Genomic DNA, 16,063 nt, shown 5'->3' with positions numbered 1-16,063 from the left:
AGAGGAGTTTACATTAAGCTGTAGCGCATGGGTCACCAACATGGTGCCCGTGGGCACCAGGATGCCCCCAAAGACCACAGAAGTGGCCCGCGGACCTGTTCTAAAAATAGCACAACTCACCAGTGAGCAGCGTCTAAAATTGAATTTTATCCTTTTGCTATTCTTCTTTAATCACATTTGCATTTATATGGATTTGAAAATGACAATATCTAAAAAAAGCATTTAAAACATGTTTATTATACATGAAGTTTAGGTACATTTAGGAGGGCGTTTCAGACTGGTAGCCCTTCGTATGGCTCAGTACCCGTGAAGTAGCCCTCAGTTTCAAAAAGGTTGGTGACCCCTGCTCTACCGTCTCTAAATCTGCTATAAATCTAGTTGCCCAAACACGCAGTCTACTTAAAAATGAATTGCAGTGCTGTTCCCAAACATTTTAAGTATGTGTATTTTTCCTTCTTTACACCATGAAATGCTGATTACGTAATCAAAAGGTTACTCTTTAGCATATCTGTGGGCTCTGACCAGGTCATTAGTTTGCTTAATTTTGAATAATCTGTATAATCTTGAGTTATTTTGTTCAAGAATCATATGCTGCATGGTGTATTGTCTGATAAAATAAGCTGGTCAGCTTTGGCAATGCCTGGTCCTGAAGCCTGTTATGTCACCTTAATGTTAGTCACAGTGTTTCAGACAAACACTGAGTAACATGTCGGCCCTTATTGCTGAAGAAAGCTGCTCCTCATCTGTCACGGGAGATCGGCAGCGATCGTGCGGGCAGGCGTGGAAGGAACAGGCAGGCAAGCGGGATACGGGAAAACGGGGGTTTATTGGGAGCAATCCGGGGCAGGGAACACAGGACGGCTACAGACATCAATGACGGACAAAGGACTCGGGTAAGACACGGACTGAAATACACAGGACTGAGCAAATGAACTAGATACAGCTGGGTACAATCGGGAGAAAATACGTGGGTAATCAGGGGGCGTGGCACACAGGAGGAGCCGACGAGCAGGGCATGACATCATCGCTTGTTTTCCTGAATTCCTGATTGTAGCATTTTGGCAATACGGGTCCGAGTTGCCTTCACCCAGCAGACTCACTCTGACCCAGCAGAGTGTTTTGCATGTACAGTGGTAACGTGGAGAAATTGTCCCCACAAAGTCACGCCTGAAGTTGAAATAGGGACATACAGCTCATAACTAGGAAATGTTAAATGACCAAAACATTCTTCTTCTGTCAAAAAAAAAAAACACAAAATTGTGCTTTGTTGGAAAATGGATTGGACTTATTGGTAAGGAATAATTAATTGCATTACAATTAAACTCAATGGGAATTCCCTGTAAAGAAATATAGAAGTGTGTATGTGTTAAACTAATTATTAAATGATTTTCTCAGCTGCAGGTAGTGCGGAACATCACCAGCTTTCAGTGGCTGTCAGACACTGACTGTGACATCATGCATCACGTGAAGTATCTAGTATTACAGAAGTTACACTGAGCACATTAAAGTCAGTGGTGTGGGAACATTTTGATTATCTAGCGGAGTATAGGGATGACAATTGTGTTCTAGATAAAACATGATTTTGTCCTAAAAACAGGGGACGTCATCCCGACATTGATCTCAGAGGGGGAAGAAAGATTCATGCAAGCCAGAATTTTCTCTCATGTTTTATTATTCAACCCCCCCCCCACAAAAAAAAAATAAATAAATAAACCAAAATAACTGAAGTATGAACCTGACCCTTGTCTCAGAAATCAAAGTCTGAATCAAACTGCAGATTTGAAAAACTGTTACACCCCTAATAGGTATATAAGTAGCAGCACATCTGGCTAGGTAACCTGTACCTTGTCTTTTTGGTCTGTGAATGAAAAACCATAAATAACATATGTGTCATAATCCTGTGGCCAAGGACAAAGGCAAAAATCAGCCACTAAGGCAGGAAGTGAGAGCAGAACAAGAGGTCTTTATTAGAGAATGACTCAAGCATAAATCATACTGGCCCTGACACGCGTTCATACTCCGCTTTGACTGCCCTTCCTCTCCCCTCTTGCGGCCTTCCTAGCAGGCTTTCTTCTTGTCCACTCTCATTACTCGGATGGCTGCCAGCTTGGCGTCATTAGCACTTGCAGGCACCGGGGCTGGACCTTCTCTCAACAGCTCCTCGGAAGTGTCAGATGTCAGGCCGGCGTTTGCAAGCCCCTCCTCCTGTACAGTCGAAGGCTGCCACGTTTGGTTTGCGTTTCAAGCGCACATTTCTATTCCCCATTACACGTCTGTCCTGAACTTTCAATTTTGGGCTAATAAGGTATTCTGTGTGGCACGGATTCTAGTGTGCCTCTTACTGTCTCATCGAGATCATCTTGGAAGCTTTAGGAGTACATTTAGCGGTACCATCTTCATTGAAGTATACAAGAAAAACCAAGTTTCACGCGACTACTATTTGAGATGTCACCAAGAAAATGACATCAGATCCAGAACTTACAGCTAAACTAAAGGCCAAGACTCCTTATGTTACGGACAGACGTGACAGATGATCTGCATTGTGTTTCACGAGAATGGGACTTGGAAAAATAGAAAACCACGAGGGGTCAAAAACAAAAGCAAGTATAAGACCAAAACTAAGGCAGAGAGCAACACAGGAACAACCATAGTAGACCAGCAGCAAACACACAAAGACCAACTGAGGAACAAGGACATGGGCAGATACATATATACACAAATACTGAGGGTAAGAAGGGACAGATATGGGCCAGTTACAATCAAACACTAGGGCTGGGAACAATTAGACACAGGTGAGGATCATAATCATGAAGGACTCAAGCACTAGATAAGGGGTGACCAGTGACACCTGCTGGCCAGAAAGGGACTGATCCTGAAGCCGTACCCAAGTCGCTCGCTTAAGGTCGGCATATTTTTCAGTTAGACTGAAACATTCCATGGCTCTTCCCTGTTTTTCATACAGGCTGCATGTTAATTGAGTCCATTTGTCCACAGTGGTCTTCGAACCTGCGCTTTCAGTAGTAATGTGTATTATATGTCTAGATGTATTTTGCATCCAACATCCATTTCGTTATTTTTACTAGAAGTTTTTGAGCAAATCATGCATATTCCCTATATTTTTTTGTATCATCAAACTCCATGGAATTTTCTTGTGATTTTAGTTTTTTTTTTTCCCATGCTGAAGGAAATACTTCAGTAATTAGAAAAAGATCACTTTGCCTTTGTACTGATGGGTGTATGTTAGTATGTTACTTCTTTTGCAATCTATTTGTAGTTACATAAACCAGATTTTGAATTGCTTTGTGTTTTTTTTATTTTAGGGGGGCTCTCATTTGGAAAGGGGTGGAGGTAGCCTTTTAATGATCATTTTGCTGGACTGTATGTACAATGCACGCACAGCTAAAGCATCGGGGGGGGGGGGGGGACTGGGCGCTCACACAGCTATCCCGCAGATGAGGTTTCTGACGTTGCTGGCTCATTAAACCAAATCTGAGATGGATTTCTGTTGGAAATGGCTGACTGACCAGTCCGTCTCAGGGCTCTGGCTAATAGCTCTGTGAAAGCTTTGCTTCGTAGAGTCTGTACTTGGGCCATTTCCCTACAGTGTGTTGGTATCAAACTCACCAGCGCAGAAGGCCATGGCATCCTGATTTGGCAGCTTATTGTGGTGAGGTATAAATCATCTGGAGATCTAACCCTGCGAGATCCTTCTCGCTTCTTCCTGTCAGATTACTCTGACATGTTATTGTTCATCGGATGTATTGTTGGTCCTCTGCATGCAGCCGGATGTGACTGATGCTGCATGAACTTTAGTGGGGCCCTTGTTGAAGGCGCTGACGATGGTGGATCCATCTGGTAACGCCTGTCAAACCCTTCTCTCCTGGATTCAGACACACACTGGCCATTGGGAATTTCGGGAATTTCCCCAGTGGGCCAGTCTTCCTTTTTCCCCTAACCTTGACATTATATGGCCTATTTACCAGAGGTGCCCAACCCGTTGGTTGATCTCAGTGTATTCCCAGTCCAGCCAGTTGATCAAGATATATAAATATCTTATATATCTTGGCAAAATATTCTAAGAGCCCCCACCCCCTCAGTCGGTGGCAAAATATACCAAAGAGACGCCCTTCAGTGGTGAACTCTCAGGATTTTTGTTGTTAGTGCAGTCTCCCAATCGGTGTCGAGGTGAATATGTAGTGGCCATAACGTAAGGGAAATCCGAGGGAGATCGCCAGCCCATCACAGGGCGATGCAAAGATAACGATGCACCTAAACCATGTTTATTTTCTGGGCCAGGAGGCTGGAGTGTGCAGAGGGAACTCCTCACGAATACAGGCAGAATGTGTTGACTTTACGCTTATAACGGTTGGAACTGAACTCACGGCCCTGGAGCTGTGAGACCGCAGCAAGACCCTCTTAGGCAGTGATTCTCAACCTTTTTCCACTGCGACCCAATTTTTCCCATGCCAGCTCAGTCGCGGCGCTATATCAAGCATAGGTCTAAATTAACGCTATGATCAAGCACGCAGCGCACTCTGCAATTTATGCCATAAAATATCAGAAAAAAATCTGATTGGACGTGCCAGTGAATTTTAAATTAATCATCTGTGGTTTGGCGTCTTGGATTGGTCAGGTGTTCACTAGTTTTACACTAAGCAATTGCAAACCCAACACCCGTTTATATAGGATAATCCTAGGATTGGGGCTGGGAAATCTGATCACGGATCAGCATGGAAGCTTGCAGGTTTTAAAATGCTTGCATTTCCAACTCTGCCTCGCTACGCTTTCAGAACACTGGGTCAAATCTGGGTCGCGACCCACGGGCTGAGGATCTCTGCTCTAAGGCACCATGACGCAAACATATGTACTCCCCCAGTTGTGTTATTAAAAATATCTCAAGCTGTACACTGTGATGCCCGGCTCGTACGATCCTCCTGTGTGCCACGCCCCCCTGATTATCCACGTGTGCTTCCCTGATCGTACCCAGCTGTGTCTAGTTATTTTCAACCAGTCCTGTCTATTTGAGTCCATGCCTTACCAGAGTTCAGGGTCTGTCATTGATGTTAGCATCTCTGATGTTTCCCGATTCCCGTAACCCTCCATTAAATCCCCGTTTTGTTCCGTATTCTGCCTTCCTGCCTGATCCTTCCTGCCCGCCTGCCCTTTCGCCTTATTCGTCCACCGCGAACTCTGACAGTACACTAGCGTATGTTTCTTAAAGAACAAACATTTCAGTCTGCTCTTGCTAGGGGCTCTTAGAAATGCACTGGAGTTTAAAAGATTGGTTTCACTAGTGATGGTGCCTTTTAAGTATGACAGCAGGCAGTGCTGCTACGACTTGGGAGTGTAAATTTACAGAAATCCTCTCGTTAGGTCAATGTCACTTTTCAACAAGAATTTTTGCATTTATCACCTCTGTAGCACCTCCCCCCACTAACCACAAGCAGAACTCTTAGAACATTAAGTTATAGACCACATTTTAGATGTGTTTGTTTCTGAATATTTTTGTGTTTTATGGTCAAGCAAGCCTTCTCTGCGACCGTGGAGGTTGACAGATATCCAGTGTAATGAGGCAAAGGCATCCTGGATCCTGTTGTGGAGTCTTATGTGCACTGAGGTGACGTGCTATTGAGATGGAGAGGACCCTCATGTAAAGCGCTTCCACGAGCCCCTTTTTCTAGCAGAAGCGGTGCCTGTTTCCCGAAGCGTGTGCCGACCGCATGTTGGAGAAATGCCGACTTGGCACATGGTTGTAGCGTGGAAGCCACCTGAGCAGCTGCAGGAGCTGCAGAATCTGTCCATTCTGTGGGGCTTCCAGCTCACGTGTGGCAGAGCAGGGATCCATGAGGAGATCTGGCTGCTGAAGAACTGTTTTCATTGGCAGGTACCAGCCCAGACGTTTAGCTATGCTGGAGAAGGCTGTGCAGATCCGTATCAAATTGCAACAGAGGTCCTCCGAGATGAGGACCTGGATCCACACAGACACACGTACAGTTTGTTAGATAACAATTTTTTATGCTTATTTTAAAACGTATGTAGTCTTAATAGCAGCAGTACAGGTCCTGTAGACACTGATGTGTGAGTCACTGGAAAGGCATAACTAAAAGAAACAGAAGATGAGGCAGATTTGAAAACCAGGACCCACTGAGAGATACTTGCTCAGAAGGATGAATGTTGGTGTTTTTAACGTGATCTCCAGTGGCTGGGGTTAAGAGCCAGGTCCACCCAGTCAGCAATTACAGGGTCCCCTGCAAAAAACAAGGCAGTGATTTCAGGGCTGTCGCAGCGTGTGGCAGCTGTGTCATTGCTCTGCGGTGTGGTGGCGGTGGGTGGGTTGGGATGAGCACAGGAGGCTAGTAGGGGCAGAGTATGACACTGTGGATTGGAAGTATATGCCCGTGACTGGATGGTTGCTGGTTTGAATCCCATGGCTGACAGAGTAATCACGCGTATCACTAGAGCAAAGTCTTTGACCTTCTTTAAGGACGCTGATCTGGGCCCAGACCCCCATTTTCATTTTCACTCGTGTGTGTGTCTCACAGAAAGCAGGAAGGCTCATGAAAAAACCAAGCAATTCCTGTACAGCAGTACTTGTACAAATAGCAAATACTAAACTATTGTAAATTGTAATTAAATTCTTGTTTGCTCTTGTTTGAACAGTCTTTGGATCGGTCAGGGTTCATTTCACTACATGTTGTACTTGTTATAACTATGTATGTGCCGAATAAAGAATCTTTAACCTTGAAATACTGTAAAGCAAGACTCATACAAATGCCAAGTACTAAGTACTGTGTAGTAGTACTCATACAAATAGCAAAGACTACAGTAAATACTGTGTAGCAGTACCCCCACTCATACAAATGGCAAATACTAAATGTGTATCAGTACTCATACAATTAGCAAATATTAAATACTGTGTAGCAGTACTCATACTCATACAAATGGTAAATACTGAAGAGTACAGAAGGTGTGGAATGTACTTTCCATAGCTATACAGTGGCACTGCCTTTCCTCCTTCATCCACTTGCAGTGGACTCCTGCTCCAAACAGGACTGCGTTCCAGAAGAGCTGTCTGGATTTTCTTTTTCCAGAGAGTTTTCGTCTAGGCCCCTGGCTCTCGCCATTTTCAGACTCTATCCAGTGAAACTTGAATCTCCCGGAACGTGCCCTTGTCCACATGGGCAGTGCCAGGTCAGGTGGCCTTTGCTGGGCAGGGGGCCACTGTATTCTGTCCCATGGAAGGCACTGCTATGAATGAGCTTCGGGGGGCAGAGGCTCTGCAGATGCTCTTTTGCTTGCTGGGATTTTCCCTGAAAACCTCGTCCTGTGCTTCAGCTTCTGGCAGCGTGGAGGTTGCTGATATAATGGGCTTTGTGGGGCCAACTTTCCTCTTATTGGTGCAAAAGGGTGCCAGGAAAACCCAGCTCTTGCTTGGCTTGTAAATACAAACAAGGTATCTCTGCGGAGATAAGGCCCGGAAGGTTCTGGATGTGGCTGCCAGTTCGTGGTGGAAACGACGGTGGAGAGGCACTCTGGTGGCCTTGCCGTCGTCCTCCCCTCGACACACCCCCGCCCCCTCCGGCCACGTGGAGCGAGATGCTGTTTACAGGATTCCAGCCCCACCTTGTTAAGGCCCGGAACCGTGACTTTGCCTGGAATGTGGGCCCAGCGTCAGCACAGACAGGACCTCTTTGTTATCGCGTCCAAAGCCCCGGCCGTCTGTTCCCTGCAACGCAGGCCTCCCTCTTCTGATGGGCTCCAATCCTGCCTCGCAGAAGGGAAAAAAATACCCCCGTCCAAATGCAACCACAAATATGTTTTTTTTAAACTTCCTGCCATTAAAAGTTTGAGACACTTGGTACTGGCATGTGCTGTGATGTAAATTTCATTTTGAACCTGTACCTGCTTAAGTGCCAGCTGAAAGACTTCTGGCTGCTTGAGTATTTGTGTACCATGCTTAATAAATGTTGTCCTTTTCTCTTTTCGCTTGAATAGAGGTGTGTTTTAGCAGAGCAGGGGCCGCCCTGTGAACTGTGACACCTGGCTCCGAGCCGTGCACTGTGCGCCCTGAGAAAATAACACTCGGTTGCGGTGAAACTGGATGCTGTGGAAGATAAAACTGAATTATTTCCAGACCCTGGCAGAGAAAGTGTACCTACTGTAAGACGCCCTTAACGGTCACCCTTGTGCCACGATGCGTTTGTGGGGGGGGGGGGACAGCGTAAACTAAGGCGACCTGAGCGCGCCCAGAGCATTTAACAGCCACCCCCCCATGCCAGCTTCTGCCCTCTTCCATCCTTGATTAAAAATGCCCTTTGAAGTAGGACTATATTAAATTGTTAGCTTAGTAAATGCAGACAGAAAGGCCGCCCTCTGGTGCTGCGTGGTTGTATTTCTCTCTGGCCCTGGATTGACGGTGTTTCCTTGACTGACTCGCTCCAGTAGCTGGTTGAGATGCGCGTGCTGGCAGGAGGTTTTTTAACCTGCTGATAAGCGTGATTTTCCAAGCCTCCACCCCCTGTGGACCTGGTGCTTCCTGCTACCTAATAAAACTTCGATGGTTGTTGATGCTGTATAGGAGATGGATGGATGTGTTCTGGGGCGCTGTGAATGGGGGGAACCTCAGGGCGATTGCAAGTGTCCCTGAATGATAGGGGCCCTAAAAACATTTGGAACATAATTGGACTGGTCTGGGTTGGGGACCCAATCTGGTGGCACCACTGGATGTAGTAATTACATTACCGTCTCAGTATAACAGTGTAAACTTAAGGCTTTGCTTGGGATGCCTGGTAATGGCGATCAGCAGTTTTTGGTCACCAGTGATTTGATGGAGATTTTAACATCCTGCATGACTCTCCTCTGCAGGCCTCAAGGATGACACGCTCAGACGAGGACGGCGATGGCGGCTGGGACGCCTGGGGAGGCTGGAGCGAGTGCTCCCGGACCTGCGGGGGCGGAGCCTCCTACTCGCTGCGCCGGTGCCTCAATGGAGAGTGAGTGTGTCCACAGGCCCGGCCCGGTCCGGCCTGCGCCCCTTCCCGTCACCCGGTGATGTCCGCGGCTTCTCTTCCCATCTGAACGGGTCTGAGCCTCGGTGGACCAGAGCCCAAGCATCTTTGAATGCTTGGCGAGGCAGCGATGCCGCTGGCTTAATGGCAGAAATCGTAAAGAAAGTTTTCCATCGGGAACGATGACATTTATCAAGGCCAAAGTTGGGCCACTTCTCTGTCCGTTACCTGTGAAGAGTAACCGCGTCTCACAGAGTCAGCGTCTTTTTCACAGCACAGGAAGGAGTGTAACGGAGTGGATAGTGAAGTCGCTCGCTAAGGGGCTGTCCTGCCGAGCCCCCCCCATCTCTCCATCGTAGGCAGAGGCCTCTTCTGTCTGCATACCCATGACGGGACTGATTCCTAACCTCCCCAGACTTGGACAGCAGGGGAACATAGCGTGGAAATCCACAAAACTTTGACAGGATGCGAGCGCACGCTGACCTGAGAGATCTCTGACTGGCTGTAGCAGAAACGTAGCTGTTTACCTCTCAGCGTCTGATTTATTTCTGAGTTTACGACCCTTTATGTAAACCGTCTTGTTTGAATGTACATGCCGGGAGGCTCAAAGATGGATTCGACGCTAATCAGGTAAAAAAAATGTATCAGTAGTTTGTTTTGCTTGCCTTTTGGCCCATCTTGTATGCGTAACACACCCTGTTTTTAAAGTATTTCATTTTCACTGATTTGATTTACGGAGAGAAATTTCTCCATGCCGTCACTAAAAAATAAAGTTAGGACACAGCTTCCAGGCCCGGTTGCTGGAAAATGTGTCATCGTATGTTGCTGTGTCGCCCGGGCTAGTGTCCTGACTGGTTTCTGTGCATGAATCTCGTCTCCCCATTTTGACGAAGGGGTGCGTGGCACGTTATCCCTGTGTGCTAGGAGAGCTGTACCCTAGGCCAGAGCTCAGTCACGCCTCCCACCAGTGGATGTGTGTCACTGTTAAACAGCACTTAATTAGGGTGATTCAGCTCCCCAGACTGATTTAGGTTCTTAAAGTGCAATGTTTTTGTAACCTGTTTTTAAAAAAGATTTTACTGGTTTTTTTAGCATAATAGTGTAATTGAGGGCAGGAATTCAGTTCTTTGGATTATTTTTGGCAAAACATTTTGGTGGTGTAAAGATTTTTCTGTGGACATATTTAAAGTAAGGTGGGGGGGGTGGGGATTATTGTGCGCAGACTCAGGGACGTACAGTAAGTGCACATGCCTGCATGCCACTGCATGTCAGATTGGAAAATCCTATTAAATATTTCCTGTGTGTGAAAGCTGTTCCCTTAGGGGGCGCCGGGATGCTAACAAGCGCCAGATGTTTGCTGCTTAGAAGCATCCCTGTTTGATTTACCCATGCTGAGTGGGTACTGGGCACCCGGCACTCAACAGAGGAGATGTGGGTAGGGGTAATCATTAGCTGGAAGAAGAAGTGTTAATTATTAACCCGTAAGGTGGTTTGGAATAGTCTTAGTATTTGTGCTTTAATTGCTGCAGAGTCCTCTGCCTCTGGCATTAACTGGTAATGGCAGGGGTCTGTGGTGAGTGGATTACCAAACACCGTGGGCCTGGTTTAGTGCAGTGTCAGCTGGTATAAGGAAGCTGGTGCCTGACAGCTTGACATGGCCAGCCGGCCTCTGTCTCATCAGCTGTAGCGAATCTCACTGAATGACGACGTCCATCTTTGTGCCCTGGTATTGCAGTGCGGGGTGGGGGGCATAGGGTGGGGAGGGGGGGGTCGTGGCCCATTCGCAGGTGCAGTGCCGCGGTGTGGATCTTCACAGGCAGGCTGAGCTGGGCGCAGGGATGTTAGAGCAGTGTTTTAATCTCACACACCGCTGCACCTGTTTGGTGGCAGCTGGGTGGAGTGCAGCGGGGTATCTGGTGTTCAGCCAAGCCTTTGCCCCCCCCCCCCACCCGAGAGTCAAGGAACCTTGCCGAGAAGAGAGCAAGGTGGTGCTCCAAAATGCCACCCAGATCTCTGCTCTCACGTCTGAAGCAGGATTCAGAATTCAGATGGTCTCCAGCCCTGAAGTAGAATCTGCAGCATGTGCCTATCCAGCACTAAAGCCGACACCGACCCCCCCAGCCCATACACCGACCCCCCCAGCTGCTTTGCCGTTTGTGTCTGTCCCACATCACACTCATTTTCCATCATACTGTAGTCCACGAATTTAAGGCCGATTAACACAACAGGCTCTAATCAAGGCTTGGCGGCATCCTGTTCTGACATGGGCTGCAAGGGGCCTCCCGGCTCCCGACGTGCTGCTGATGCCCGTTTGTCCAGCACCCTGTGTGTGTCTCCGCCCTCCCCTCAGTCCTCACTCTCTTTGTGTCACCGTCACTTTCCCCTGTTTTACCTGTTTCTGTAGAAGCTGTGATGGGAGAAGCATCAGGTACCGGACGTGCAGCAACACCGTAAGTCACTTAAATTTATATTATTGTTATTTTTTTGGGGCCATAAAATCTGCACTGCTCTCCTTAAGTGATAGCTACACCCTTCTAGTACATTTCACAGCTTTGCAATAGGATATTCAGACAACAGTCTGAAATAAAAATTATAAATAATAAAAATTGTCAGTGCGCAGTGAGGTTTAGCCCCGACTGGTTCAGATTTCTTGTGGGGATTTTTCTAACTGCTAGTGTTGTATTGGAGTGAAAATCCATGTAAATATTCTCTCTTTCGATATAAAGTCTCCAGTATCGACCTAAACTGATCTCAGTCCAGCAAACAGCTAGTCCTGATTAGTTACCCACATGCTAGTTCAGTCAAAAGGAAAAGTGTTTACCTCCTATTGAAGTAGCTTCATCTGCATTTAACGTAGACTCGTATAGTATATTAGACAATGATTTTAATCAGAATCGGTTGGCAATGACGTTTCGGTGAAGATGGCCAACCGGAAAGGGCACCCGTCGTACGTCGTAGGCGGTCTGGGCTTTTATCTGCTGGCCTGGAACCTCAGCTGAATTTTACTGATTAAATATCGGTTTTGCTTTGACACAGAGACCAGAAAGTGTCATTAGTCATATAACTATAGGCTGTTCGGTGAAGGACTAAGGATTCCTTCTGTGTTTCCAAGTGCATTTGGCTCGTTGGGCTTGGAGTAGCTGATTTGGCGCTGACCCTGGGGGCTTGGGGTGGGGGGGGGGGGTGGTGGTGTACAGAGCAGGCGGATGTGCGGCTGGCTTGGTGGGTGGGTGCAGATTGACCCTCCTGGATTCCTCACCTTCTGTAGAAGAATCTGGGGTGACAGAGACAAAGGCAGACGCTGGGCTTCAGCTCCCGGCGCTAGAGTTTGAGTTGCAGATGGTTTCCTGACTGTGGGCTTCACAGCCTGTCCCTGTGGTTTGGCCTCCTCAGTCCGTGTCAGTAACTTGTCTGAGGTCTGATTTAGTTTAAAAATAGCGGACTGTCGATGCAAACCATGTGGACTATGAATCATTTCCTTGGTAAACAGTAAAATACAACATAATATTCTAGGGTCTTATTCATATGAAGATTCTCCATTCCAGGGCCAAACTGACTTTTATTCCTTGCCTGTTTATTAAACTCTTTTACCTGTGTTATACAATTCACCGTCAGGGCCTTGTCGAAGGGTAAGACCTAAGGACAGCCCTGATAGACGTGCTTCTCTGCAGGACTGTCCCGCCGAGTCTGGGGACTTCCGAGCCCAGCAGTGCTCCGCCCACAACGACCTCAAGTACCAGGGCCATACCTATGAGTGGGTCCCGGTGACCGACCACCCCCATGCCCCCTGCGCCCTCAGGTGTCAGGCACGGGGTACAGCCCTGGTAGTGGAACTGGCCCCCAAAGTATTGGACGGGACTCGCTGCAGGGAGAGCTCACTGGACATGTGCCTCAGCGGGGTCTGCCAGGTCAGTGTGTTTTAGCGTGTGCCAGTGTATCTGCCCTATGCGTAACCTACCAAGCTGCCTACCAAGGTAGAGTGTTGCATCACGTGACCAGGCCGCCTGACCTAAACACAGCAGAAATGGTTTTGGAGCAGTTTGACCCGAGAGTGAAGGAGAAGCGGCCAGTGAGTGTCCAGTCTGTATGTGGGAGCTCCTTCAGGACAGCTGGGAAAGCGTCCCAGGAGGCCACCTCAGTAGACTGGTGTGGAGGGACAGTAGGGTCAGTCAGGCCCTGGAGCGATTGGGGTTAAGGGTCTTGCTCAGAGGCCCGATGGTGGCATCACTCTGCTGACCGTGGGATTTGAACTGGCAACTCACACTTTTCTGGTCAATGCATAATCCATACATGTTATTATATAGTTATGATGACTTTTTAATTATTCTAAAATATAGAGAATAGTACAAATAAACTTTTCTGTGGGTTGATGAATCCAAACTTTTGACTGGTACTGACTGTGTAAATATCTTCACATTTTGTAGCATATGTTTGAGTGCAGCTTTTCCAGGACTGCATAAACATTTTTTTTTCATATCTGCCAACAGTTTTTTACATAAAAAAACTCTTTCTGGAAAATCCCACAGCTCTGTGAAAGCAAGTTTCTAAAAATATAAGCATATTAGTCATAATTTGATCGATTGTGTTTCGACTCGACTGTCTCTGTGTGTTTTAATTGCCCTAAATCCCACCGTGAACTTGTCCAGTTTCACCCAGGGGGCCTCTATGGTCATATGACCTCTATTGACCAATGCTGTGCCACCGCTCTGTCCTCCACATGGCAGAGGGCGGGGCTAACCTTCAGGGACCCGCCCACTGGCCAGCTGCCTCTCAGCCACCCCTTATATTAAGAGATCTTGTGGCCGTTTAGTCATGCAGTGTTAATTTAAACAGACAAAATGGCGGATTGGAGGTTATTTAATTCTTATCGGGTGAGGTGTAGAATGTGGTGTGGGGGGTCAACAGTGCCTAGATGGTTCTGAGGGCTGGACAGAGGAGTGAAATACTGGGGACAGACGAGGGAGGCAGGACTGCGAGGGAGGCAGGGATCAGACCCAGTCACCCATACTTTAGAGTTTTTGAAATAAAATTGCATTTCCTTTAATGTTACAGGTTTGTCCTTCAGGGAGTAACTTATGCAGAGAACTAATCTCTCCTTCAAACTCCAGAATCCCTCCCCCACCGCGCTGCCTTTTTATGTTGTTTTTGAAGTAGAATATTCATCTTTAAAATCTGGCCGCCGCCCACTGTAATTTCTGTGATGTAATTACGCCCATTTGGGCCCATCTATCGACGCCCGTTTGATTCTGCTGTTCTTTCTGGATCAACGTCAGATCAGATTTCGTCTCCGATAATCCCACGTGTGGCTGACTGTCAAACAAAGCTGCTTTTGTGGTATAAATATCCACTCCTATTTTTTTCTGTTATTTTTTTCTGTTTCATTACTGCCGTCTTGAAGTATGAATGCTGACAGTTTCTTTTTTTAAAATAACCAGAACATGCGTGGTGCGTAAGTAGAGAAATCTCTGCAACAGAGGGACTGCGATTTTTCCTTTACCTCCAGATTTAATGAGTAAATCATTCTCCTGGGTTTGGGATGTGAACTTGAAACCTTCTGATTCACATTTACATTTATTTTATTTATCAGGTGCTTATATCCAAAGCGACATGCCTTTCTGGTTTCTTTGCGTGCGGACAAGATAAGACACCTTTTCTGCGCAGTGATTTGATTGCTTTGGATGGTAACGCAATGTGCATTCATTATGAAAAATCACAATTTGCTAACTAAACTAGGAAGGAGAGAAGATAAATTTACCGGATTCTGATCTGCCTTTGTTTGCTGCTGGGGGGGGACCTGAGTGAGCTTGTAACACAGACCAACATGGCTACAGGGTAAAGCAGCTTTGAAAACACACATCTGTGGCTCCTTTAATATTGCAGGTTAGATGCGATTCCTGCATGAATTTCTGTTTTGGTGGCTTTAGTGTTGAGGGCATTTTGCTGACCACAGGTGGCCCCGAGGCTTTATTTACATTATCGAAACTTTATTTACAGTGTCACTGCTCTCTGACCTGTATCCAGTTCTTCAGTGTTCATAACCTATGCTGTACAGCCACTTCATAACCAGTCAGTTAACCTCAGGGTTGCCAGCTCTCACGTACCTGACGTGACACTCACGCTTTCAGATTACCACGCTCACGCGAGAGATCTGAAGGCTCACCTGTGTTGTTCCATTATAAACCTCAAATTAAAGTGTTGTGGTAGTTTGCATGTATGTAAAACTGTTACACACATGTAAAAGCGTGTGCATATTTGTGCGAACTTGCCTTGAATTGAAAATCTCACTCAAGCCTGCTGACCGAAGTTGGCAGCCCAGTAACTTGGAAAGGAACATGATGCTGGTAGCTGTAGGGTAGTAACAGAGATGGAGAGCAGACAGTGACCCTTGCGGGGTGATGTCATAGCCCTCGCCGCCTCCCAAATCCTGCCTGTGACAGACCGAATGTGATGGGGAGAAATCTTTAAATGCGTTTTGACTGTGAGGCGTATTGTATTATCAGAAGCTGTAATGGAAAGTTGAAGGCGATGCCTTAGTCCTGAGCTTAGCTTATCATGAAGGAACGTGCTAAGTGTCTGTGTGGAGGAGCGTTTGAGAGACCCCTTCTCATGGCATTTCTGCAGGAAGTCGTCTTTGAAGAGAACAGGAAGCCCTGATGGTTTCTGATCCTTGGGAATCATCGATGAGGAATATGGCCGTAGAATGTGAGGATTGTCGCTGGAAGGTTACTCTGTGGCTGGGATTGTGGTAATGGGGTGGGATTGGGGGGGCGGGGGTTGGCTTGAGAGAGGCTCCACTGTTAGCTGCATGGTGACGTCTTGATAAGAGCCAGCAGTAAATGGAGGACAGAAATTCTGCCTGCTGGACAAGCCGGCGTGTCGTGCTCTTAAACGCCAAGCCTGGCTTTTCTCTGGCCTGGCGACGAGTGACTGGAGCCGCGGTGTCACGATGAGGTCACTGTAGGGACGCCGAGCGATCCGGAATGTTCCAGCAGAGCGTGTCGGGGTTTCTCTCAAAAGCGTGGCGCGGCAGCTTTGGGAAGGGTGACACACACCAA

At 47.1% G+C, this 16,063-nt stretch overlaps 2 protein-coding genes across 9 annotated transcripts in view; one reads left to right on the top strand and one right to left on the bottom strand.

The window, feature by feature from the left end:
- Window positions 1-16,063, bottom strand: part of LOC125751747 (homer protein homolog 2-like) — a 426,913-nt gene that overhangs the window by 191,271 nt on the left and 219,579 nt on the right. The gene's annotated exons all lie outside the window — the stretch shown is intronic.
- The window catches only part of LOC125751737 (ADAMTS-like protein 3), a 72,387-nt gene that overhangs the window by 29,495 nt on the left and 26,829 nt on the right, over window positions 1-16,063 (top strand). For all 7 annotated transcript variants that reach the window (XM_049030945.1, XM_049030949.1, XM_049030943.1 and 4 more), the window contains 3 exons: window positions 8,866-8,993; window positions 11,413-11,458; window positions 12,680-12,916. In XM_049030945.1, the coding sequence (XP_048886902.1) occupies window positions 8,866-8,993; window positions 11,413-11,458; window positions 12,680-12,916 (411 nt within the window). The remainder of the gene's footprint in view (window positions 1-8,865; window positions 8,994-11,412; window positions 11,459-12,679; window positions 12,917-16,063) is intronic.

Source organism: Brienomyrus brachyistius, chromosome 11, assembly GCF_023856365.1.
Source record: "Brienomyrus brachyistius isolate T26 chromosome 11, BBRACH_0.4, whole genome shotgun sequence".
Lineage (NCBI taxonomy): Eukaryota > Metazoa > Chordata > Actinopteri > Osteoglossiformes > Mormyridae > Brienomyrus > Brienomyrus brachyistius.
The sequence above is the reverse complement of the archived record's forward strand: the minus strand, read 5'-3'. Positions and strand labels throughout refer to the sequence as shown.